We start from the raw sequence: 9,392 nt of genomic DNA, 5'->3' as shown, positions 1-9,392 counted from the left end.
AGTAACTTGTCCAAACCAGTGAGTCTTGATTAACATGAGAAGATTTCTTTACTTTTGTCCTGCTATTCCAATCACATTTTGCCACATTATACCGCTCACTCAGCCCCTAAGAGCACTGATGTGTGTTGGAGCAAAAGATTCTATATTGCCGTTTGCAAGAAGAAAGATGCACAGTGTCTCAAGAACAGCTGTTAGTCCAAGATTTGTTACATTACCATGCTTGCTGAGGTCGGTGGTTTCTTCTGCGATTGGCCGAACAAGTCTGGATTCCTTGAAACATTGTCCGTAAAAGATTAGCCACCATGGAGAAAAACCTGGTAACTCTGTTCTTCTTGTTCTTGTTCTTGTTCTTCTTCATAACAGGAAAATCTCTCTGTAGATTATTCACCAGTTCTTTGAAGTCAAACCTTTCCAGGTTACTGGATGTAATGAGGAAGACATGGGGAGATCCCAATTTACTCAGATTTTCCAGACAGTAGTTCCGTATTTTCTCAAGTGTTGACTCCTCTGTTACTCCCTTTCTCTCTTCATTTGCTACATCACTATCAGTTTTCGTGCGAACAAAGTATAACTTCTTCTTCATTTTCTTGATTTCTTTTGCTAACATGATGTCATTCTCCCTAAATCTTGATGCACTTACTATGATAAAGAAGTCATAGTTGTTGTATTTGACATCTTTCATGTAGGTTTTTGCTTTGAACTTTGGGCTCCCTATGCCTGGCAGGTCCCAGAAGTTCACATTGGGCAGGGTTGGGTGGGGGTACATGGTGGGCTTCATGGTGGTTTCTGTGACTCCAGTGGGTGCAGCTCCCTGATCAGTATCTTTCAGACCTCTGATGGCATTAACGAAGGAGGACTTTCCTGACCCAGTCTTCCCTGTCACAGCAATGTTGAGGGTGATATTATCTAACCTATCAGCTTCTTGTCTATCTTCAAAATCATTTAGTAAAGCACGGAGATCATCTTGTTGATCAGCCATGATCTAAAATGAAAGGGTAACGTCTTATTATACATCATGTTCTGTTTTTGCAGAGAATCTCATATTATTACTGTTTTCAACAGTGAAATCTCTCATGTTGACACAATCTGAAATGTGTATGCAATGAGTCGATGACTCAGGTTATCAGGATTACAGCTCAAAAACTGAACTTGAGTCTCATGCTTAATTAAAGCAGCTTGAAATGATTTTTAGGAGGTACATAAATCTAAGCTCTGTTGCTATACTATATGTGTACACTAATACATAGTATGAACACTGTTTGTGTTGTTTTATCTTTTTAAATAGTACTTTTTTTAGTTTAGGTAACTTTGGAAACTTATTTGTATCTTGGAAATTCAGTTACCAAATGAATGATTATATTCATACTGACTATTTACACACATGAGTGTGATTCATGTTTACAGAAGTTCAGGTTAATGCAGTTTATAATTAATTAATAATCTTACATAATTTTAACTTGATTGGCAAATTAATGAAAGTGTGGTTTGAAAGAGCGGTTAAACTTACGCCGTAAAAGTCTTTAGAGTCCAGCATTTGCCAAAACTATTGCTGATAGTAGTCAGGGAAAGTTGTCTCCAGTACAGAAGTTATTTCTGGACACACCTGTGAGTGAACAGTGTCTTAGTGAACTGAGTTTCAGATTTTGAAACAAATCCAATGTCTCTAAAGGTGGAGCTCAAATTGGGGTGGTGATTCTAACTGCTGTCTGTTGAATATTCAGCAGTGCTTTTGTCAAAGTGTTGATGGGTGTTTTAGAAAAGCATATGGGTGTAGTCTTAGAAGTTGTGTAGTCTTTCTACCTCATTCTAAATGTGATAGTCATAATTTTCCCAACCAAACTAGTTCTTAACTAAATTATTAACTAAATTAAGTAACTTTTCATTCACCCTCAAAGTACAGCACCATGTCTCTACAATGCACTGTGGGACTTGAAGTACACTATCAATATGTTCCATCAATAAAATATCAGCTGTGTGAGTAACATGAGGACAGGGGAAGATCAATTCAAGTTTTTTCTTAAGCAACCTATGATTTTTAAACCTCCATATCAAGTGCATCAAATGAATGAGAAGTTGCTCTGGGATAACCTGTGTGAAATGACAAGACACATCAGTAGCAAAACCTGTTTCATGATCAGCAGTTATTCTTGTTTACCCAGTGTGTGTGTAATGCAGGTCACTACTCTGTGGATCAGACACTAACACAAAACAATGAGAAAGACAAACCATCGCTGTTCTGTAAGTTAAAACTCTACTCTCTACTATTCTATCAGATCCATCAACATCTTGATATTTTAGCATACATTTCACAACTTATCTTTTCAAATGCAAATTAAAATGCAGGTTTCAAATGCAACCTATATTCATCATAACAACAATCAACAATCAACAATCAAATCCCCACACCTTTCAATGTAATCTATTAGACACTAACCTTTATAGGCATTGAAGACAAATACGAAATCAATATCGGTGGTAAACTTTCCATTGTCCCAGAAGCTCATTACATGAATTTAAAACAGCTGCAAATAGACAGTTATCTGGGCTACTGTGCAGACCATCTCATACAGAAGCATTTACAAAGGCATGGAATACTACATGTGTCTGGTTTGGTTCGGCCACTTAACTGGACAGGAACAGATTACAACGGACAGTCAGGTCTGCAGAAATGATTATTGGTGCCGACCTGCCCACCATCCAGGACATGTACACCTCCAGAGCCAGGAAAGGGGCAGGGAAAATCATTGCAGACTCCTCACACCCTGGACATAATCTGTTCCAGCTCCTCCCCTCTGGCAGGCGCTACAGATCTCTGTACACCAAAACCACCAGACACAGGAACAGTTTTTCCCCCCTTGCCGTCACTCTAATGAACAGTTCAAAGTTCAAAGTTCAAAGTTCAAAGTACTTTATTTGTCATTGTCACAAAAACAACGAGACAGTAGAGGCAGCAACAGACAGCTAAAAATTTAAATTGCTGTGGACATTAACTGCCACAGCTAAATAATAATAAATAACAATCAATGAATAGATAAATAAATATCCCTGAGTAAATAAAAAAAAATAAATAAATAAATAAATATATACATTGAGGTGCATCAATAGTTGCAGGGTGGAGTGTTAAGAGTGCAGTCTATGAGGGCGGGCCGGGCCGGGCCGGGCCGGGGGGGAGGTGGGTTGGTTTTGGGTGAGCTGTTGAGAAGCCTTATTGCACAAGGGTAAAAGCTCTTTGCCATTCTGGAGGTGCGCGCTTTTGTTGATCTGAACCTTTTCCCTGACGGGAGTAGCGGGAACAGATAATGGGCAGGGTGGGAAGGGTCCGTGAGGATGCGATTTGAACGCTGCAGGCATCGGGAGGAGGAGATGGAATAGATGTCGGGCAGCTCTGCTCCGATGATCCTGCCTGCTGTTTTAATCAGCCTCTGGATGGCTGCCTGCTCCGCCTTTGTGCAGCTGGAGAACCATACGTTCAGGCAGTATGTCAGCACACTCTCTATAGCGCAGCGGTAGAAGTTGCTCAGTAGTCTCTGAGGAAGGTGTTCTTTCCTCAACTTCCGGAGGTAGAAGAGGCGTTGTTGGGCTTTCCCCAAGACGGAAGCTGTGTTGTTTTCCCAGGACAACTCCTCCGTCAGCGTTAGACCCAGAAACTTAAAAGAGGTGACTCGCTCAACCTCTTCCCCGTTGATGTAGAGTGGGAGATGGTGATTGTGCTGAGCAGACTTCCGGAAGTCAATGATCATCTCTTTTGTTTTCTTTAAGTTGAGACTGAGGTTGTGCTCAGAACACCAGGCTGCCAGGTTTCCCACTTCTTGCCTGTAGGCAGCCTCATCGTTGTTGGAGATGAGGCCAAGCACTGTTGTGTCATCTGCAAATTTAAAGATGTAGTTGGATGGGCAGGAGGGAGTACAGTCATGGGTGTAGAGAGTGTATAATAGTGGGCTGAGCACGCAACCTTGTGGGGCGCCAGTGCTGATGGTCAAATTCGAAGAGTGGTGCTTCCCCAGTTGTACTCTCTGTGTGCGATTGGTCAGGAAGTCCAATACCCAGTTACACAGTGTAGCACTGAGGTTTAAGTCCTGAAGTTTGGAGATGAGTTTGCCTGGAAGGATCGTATTGAAAGCAGAACTGTAGTCTATAAATAGAATACGGATGTAAGTGTTCTTTAGCTCCAGGTGCTCCAGTGCAGTGTGAAGCAGCAGGGCTACTGCATCCTCTGTAGATCTGTTCGCTTTGTAGGCAAATTGGTGTTGGTCAAAGGAAGCTGGTGTGATGCCTCTTATGTGTTTCATGACCAGCCTTTCCAAACATTTAGCAGGTATGGGGGTGAGAGCCACTGGCCTATAGTCGTTCAGGCATGTGACCGCAGTCTTTTTTGGCACAGGTATGATGGTTGATGCTTTGAAACATGGGGGGACATGAGAAAGGGCTAGAGAGCGGTTAAAAATGTCTGTAAAAACCTCTGTCAGCTGGTCCCCGCAATTCCTTAGTACGCGGCCTGCCACACCATCTGGTCCTGCCGCTTTCCTGGGGTTGATGGTTTTCAAGCGAGTCTGACCTCGTGGGGGCTCAGAGTGGGTGCAGCAGCGTCAGAGGGTAGGGGCAGAGGCAGCTGACCAGTGTTGTCCCTGTCGAACCGTGCATAAAACTGATTCAGCTCTTCAGACAGGGTAGCACAGCTGGACGGGGGGGATGACGCAGTCCCTTTGTAGTCCGAGATTGCCCTTATTCCCTCCCATACTTGTCTCGGATTGGTGTGAGTGTGGAAAAGTTGCTCAACACGTTGCCTGTGCTTGGCTTTTGCAGATTTTATGCCTCTCCTCAGTGCTGCCCTGGCTACGCTGTACGCTGGTGCATCACCTGATCTGTAGGCTGCGTCTCTGGCCTTTAATAGTGTACGCACCTCTCTGCACATCCATGGCTTTTGGTTGGGGAACACTCTCACAGTCCTCCTTCTTGTGACATTGTTCACGCAGAAGTTGATGTAGTCCATAACTGAAGATGTGTATTCCTCCAGTGCCCTTTTTGGGTCAACAGGAGCTTCCAGGCTGTTGAATATTGTCCAGTCCGTGCTGTCAAAACAGTCCTGCAGCTGAGGGATGGCATCCTCATTCCACACTGTTATGGACTTGGTGGCAGGCCTTGTCGCTTTTATTCTTTGTTGGTATGAGGGGTACAGGAACAGCGAGAGGTGGTCAGTTGTCAACAGTTGACAGATTATTATATTTTATTATTATATTATATATTATATTTATTTATTTTTGTCCTAAACTGTTGTGTTATACTGCATATTTTCACATTCCTTGTATGTGAAAATGTACTTCTGATGTGTTCACTTTAAGATCTTTATAATATTGCTAAGGATTAAAGTTCAACCTATCCCAAAGACAATGATGAAAGTTGAAGTCTCCATATCAGCATATCTGCTACTGAATAGCATATCAATTGGAGTCATGAGCACTTACATGTCTCATAGATTGTTGCCTTATCTAGAGTCAAGAGCATGCTTTCAGAAATGGCATCTTATGTCTCAATCTCTAAACTGTTTGTCCTTTGTGATAAATTCCTTAAGTTTTACTTTACAGGTAGAACTTCTGTGCATTAGCAGTAATATAATACACATTGTATTTTATGTTAAAGGTGGGTTTGGAAGTTATGTATGTCGTGTATCATTCTCTATTCTCTTCTCCCAAATTGATCCTTTTGTTTGGGTAGAAGATCAGTTTGGAAGGGCGGTCATCATTGTAACGAATGCAGATCACTATAGAGCTAACATAAGAAAAGATAAGCTTGTGTTTTGCATAATTGCTGTATTGTGGATACTGCATATTTTCTGCTAAATATATGGGCTGCTAATACATTATAACATTAATGTATTACAAAAACAAGGAAATGGTGTCAAGCAATGTTTTGCATGTATTATAAAAAACAAATGGAAAGGAATTTTGATCTAGATACTAAGACCGGTTAAGGACTTTGCGTGACAATGTGTACAGGACAAAAGGTAAGATCGACATAGACAACTATAAAGGGTGTGTCACTGTGGAGTGGACTTTAGAGGAAAAGATATCTGATGAGGGCAAAGTAATGGTGACTATTTTAATAAGGAAGAAGAATGAACGCGAAAACAAGAAAAAGACAATTAATTCCTGTGAGGGAAATTCTTGTAATGTAGTCACAAACAGGCAAGCAGTGCATTAAGGATGCATGACTGATAGGAGGTGGTCAGAGTAACACTGAAGGAAAACCTATTGAGCAGTATTCAGTTCACACACATATCTTTTTCTTGATCTCTGGTTTCACATCCCATTAGGCATACTTCACATTAACTAGCAGCAGAGATAGTATTACACATGGCACATAGCTTAAACTCATATCAGGGTTTTAAAGAAATACATCTGGACAAGAGTCTCACTAAACTAATTAATATGTGATGCTCTGGAATGTTCTTCGTAAGAACTTGTTACACATCGATTGAAACTAAAGAAATTTGACAAGAATTACAGTGAATTTGACTAAAAGTACAATGGATTGTAATCAAGACTATATTTTCTCTCACATGAACTGACTGCCTTACTCTTAGTTAATGCCATTTGCACCAGGCTTTTGGCTACACTCTACAGTTTATCCAACACCTCTAGGGGCGCTAACCACATTGGCATGAACTACACTGTAGATGGTGCTAGAATACCAGCAATGTGCACAAAACCTGTTACAGTCGACTACAATATAAAAACACAGCAATCCAGTACTTTTAAAAATACATTTTTATTCCATTTTTTCCCCTGTGGTGTTGCACAGACAAAGCATCTTTCACATGTCTAGTGTTACTATATACAATACCAAAAATGGTTTGCTGGAAAAGGTCATCACAGACAACAACATAAATGCATGGCCTTGGCCTAAAACTCCTGGTCTGAATACGGGCCTTACTCTGTCCGTAGCAGACATCCCCACTCTCCAACACAAACCAGGCCTTTGGCTACACTCTACAGTTCATCACACAGTATACTTTAACACTACAACACTAAAACTACACTACAAATATGTACTGATTCTTGCATGTTAATGATGCCAGAGTTGTCTTGATTGTTTGACGGTAATCAAAAACATCATCACCATCAAAAGGATACCCAGTGAATACACAAAGGCTATTCTACCAAATAGAAGGAAAGTCTTTTTAAATAGTTGCTCAGATTGTGCAGAAGTTGATTGAAACGCTTTAGTATTGATCATAGAACATTACTAGAATTTGATACAAAAATAATAATCAGATCTAAAAATATAATTCAAGCAAATGAATTAGTCCTTGATTCAGATGAATTCACAATGTGCACATCATTTGCATATGAAACACATTCTGTTGATTATCCACCAACTCACCCTGGTACACTTGCATATCTTGTTTACAAAGGACACTTAAATTAATCCCCAATATTATTGTAAAACATAGTTACATAGCTATTCATTCACATATCATGGAATACATTTTAAACATTTTAAACCACTCCTCACCATTTAGCCTGGGTCACATGTTTGCTTTACTCTACTTTAGTCCTGCCATTTCAAGCACCCTTTCGGCTACACTATACAGTTCATTCAACCCTTCCAGGAGAACATATTGTGTGGTGGCAACAGATATTCCAGCTGCTGCTATGTTGCCAGCAACAGGCACAAGGAGGCACAGTGCCTCAATTACACCTGCTGCCACAAGTCTTCCTGCAACCTTTGCTGCAAGTGTTTTTTTTTTAGCAATCGCCCTGACAAGTTCTGATTCTTTAACCATTGCCAGTATGTCATTGTCTACTCTCTCTGACATCTTTTCAAGGGATCTATCATCTAGACCAAATGAATGGTAACATTTGGTGAGAAAGCCAACTACCATGGCAACATCACATGCTAGTGACAGACCTGGTACTGGGGCTGCCGCTATGGCACCTGATACGATGGCCACAGCCCATGCTGCTTTCTTGAATAAACTGTATTTCCTGTCAAGAGACTGCTTGGAATGAACAGGCAAACTCATAACCAGAGCATCTCTCTTGTGTTCCGGAAGGTCTTTTTCCAGAGTATTTACCAGTTCCTGAAAGTCAAACCTTTCCAGGTTATGGGATGTAATGAGGAAGACAGGAGGGGATCCCAGAGTTCTGAGATTATCCTCACAGCTGTTCCGTATTTTCTCAAGTGTTTTCTCCTCTAATACTCTCTTTCTTCCTTCATTTGCCACGTCACTATCAGTCTGTGTGCGAACAAAGTAGAAATTCTTCTTCATTTTCTTGATTTCATTTGCCAGCATGATGTCATACTCCGTGAATCTTGATGCATTTACTATGATAAATAAGTCATAGGTTTTGTATTTGACATCTTTCATGTATGTTTTTGCTTTGAAATTTGAGCTCCCTATGCCTGGCAGGTCCCAGATCCTCACATTGGGCATGGTTGGGTGGGGGTACATGGTGGGCTCCATGGTGGTTTCTGTGACTCCAGTGGGTGCAGCTCTTTTAGTATCAGCATCGTGAACGCCTCTGATGGCATTAACGAAGGAGGACTTTCCGTTCCCAGTCTCTCCTGTCACAGCAATGTTGAGGGTGACATGATCTAACCTATCAACAACATCTTTGGCTTTGGCAATGGCCCGCTCCCAGGTCGGTTCACCAGAATCTTTTAGTAAAGCACAGAGATCATCCTGTTGATCAGCCATCATCTAAAAGGAAAGGGCAACGTCTTATATTACATCATGTTCTGTTTTTGCAAAGAAGCTACTGTATCTCACGTAATTACTGTACTTTTCAAAAGATGCGTGATTTGAAATGGACATGCAAGGAGTCAATGACTCAGGCCATCATGATTACAGCTCAAAAGTCTCAAGCTTAAAGCTGCATTAAATGATTTTAAGAAAATTAGCTTTTAAGCAGAGTAAATAGCTCTGCGGCTAAACTATACTAAAATATAGCATGAACACTGTTTGTGTTGTTTTATCTTTTTACATAGTTTTTCTTTTTAGATTAGGAAACTTTTTGAACCTTGACTACCAAATTAATTATATTCCTACTAACTATTTAATCACACTAGTTTACAGAAGTTCAGGTTAATTCAGTTAATAATCATACATAATTTGAAGTTAATTGGCAAAAGAATGAACACGTGGTAAAACTTACGCCGTCAAAGTCCTCAGCTTTTGTCAAAATTAATGCTGACGGTAGTCAGGGAAAGTTGTCTTCAGTACAGAAGTTATGTCTGTACACACTTGTGAATGAAGTATTAGTGTCTGAGTGAACTGAGTTTCAGATTTTTAAACAGATCCAATGACTCTAAAGGTGGAGCTCAAATTGGGGTGGTGATTCTAACTGCTGTCTGTTGAATATTCAGCAGTGCTTTTGTCAAGGTGTTGATGG

The 9,392-nt window shown here is 40.7% G+C and overlaps 1 protein-coding gene across 1 annotated transcript; it reads right to left on the bottom strand.

Moving 5' to 3' along the window:
* Positions 1 to 211: 211 nt before the first annotated feature.
* Positions 212 to 8,698, bottom strand: LOC105900450 (interferon-inducible GTPase 5-like). The gene is made up of 3 exons (XM_031561641.1): positions 7,590 to 8,698; positions 4,943 to 5,153; positions 212 to 982 (listed from the first exon to the last, which is right to left on the bottom strand). Exons 1-3 carry the CDS (start codon positions 8,696 to 8,698, stop codon positions 212 to 214), a joined length of 2,091 nt encoding a protein of 696 aa, XP_031417501.1.
* Positions 8,699 to 9,392: the final 694 nt, after the last annotated feature.

This window comes from Clupea harengus, chromosome 23 (assembly GCF_900700415.2).
Source record: "Clupea harengus chromosome 23, Ch_v2.0.2, whole genome shotgun sequence".
Classification (NCBI taxonomy): domain Eukaryota; kingdom Metazoa; phylum Chordata; class Actinopteri; order Clupeiformes; family Clupeidae; genus Clupea; species Clupea harengus.
This window is presented reverse-complemented; position numbering and strand designations above follow the sequence as displayed.

What these genes read in the sequence shown, in the direction of transcription:
- LOC105900450 (XM_031561641.1), bottom strand. Translation starts at nt 8,698, where the DNA reads ATGGCTGATCAACAGGATGATCTCTGTGCTTTACTAAAAGATTCTGGT. An exon ending in CTGGAAGGGTTGAATGAACT is followed by an intron (nt 5,154 to 7,589) that starts GTATAGTGTAGC and finishes ATACCAACAAAG; the next exon opens with AATAAAAGCGACAAGGCCTG. An exon ending in ATGTCACAAGAAGGAGGACT is followed by an intron (nt 983 to 4,942) that starts GTGAGAGTGTTC and finishes CTTTCATTTTAG; the next exon opens with ATCATGGCTGATCAACAAGA.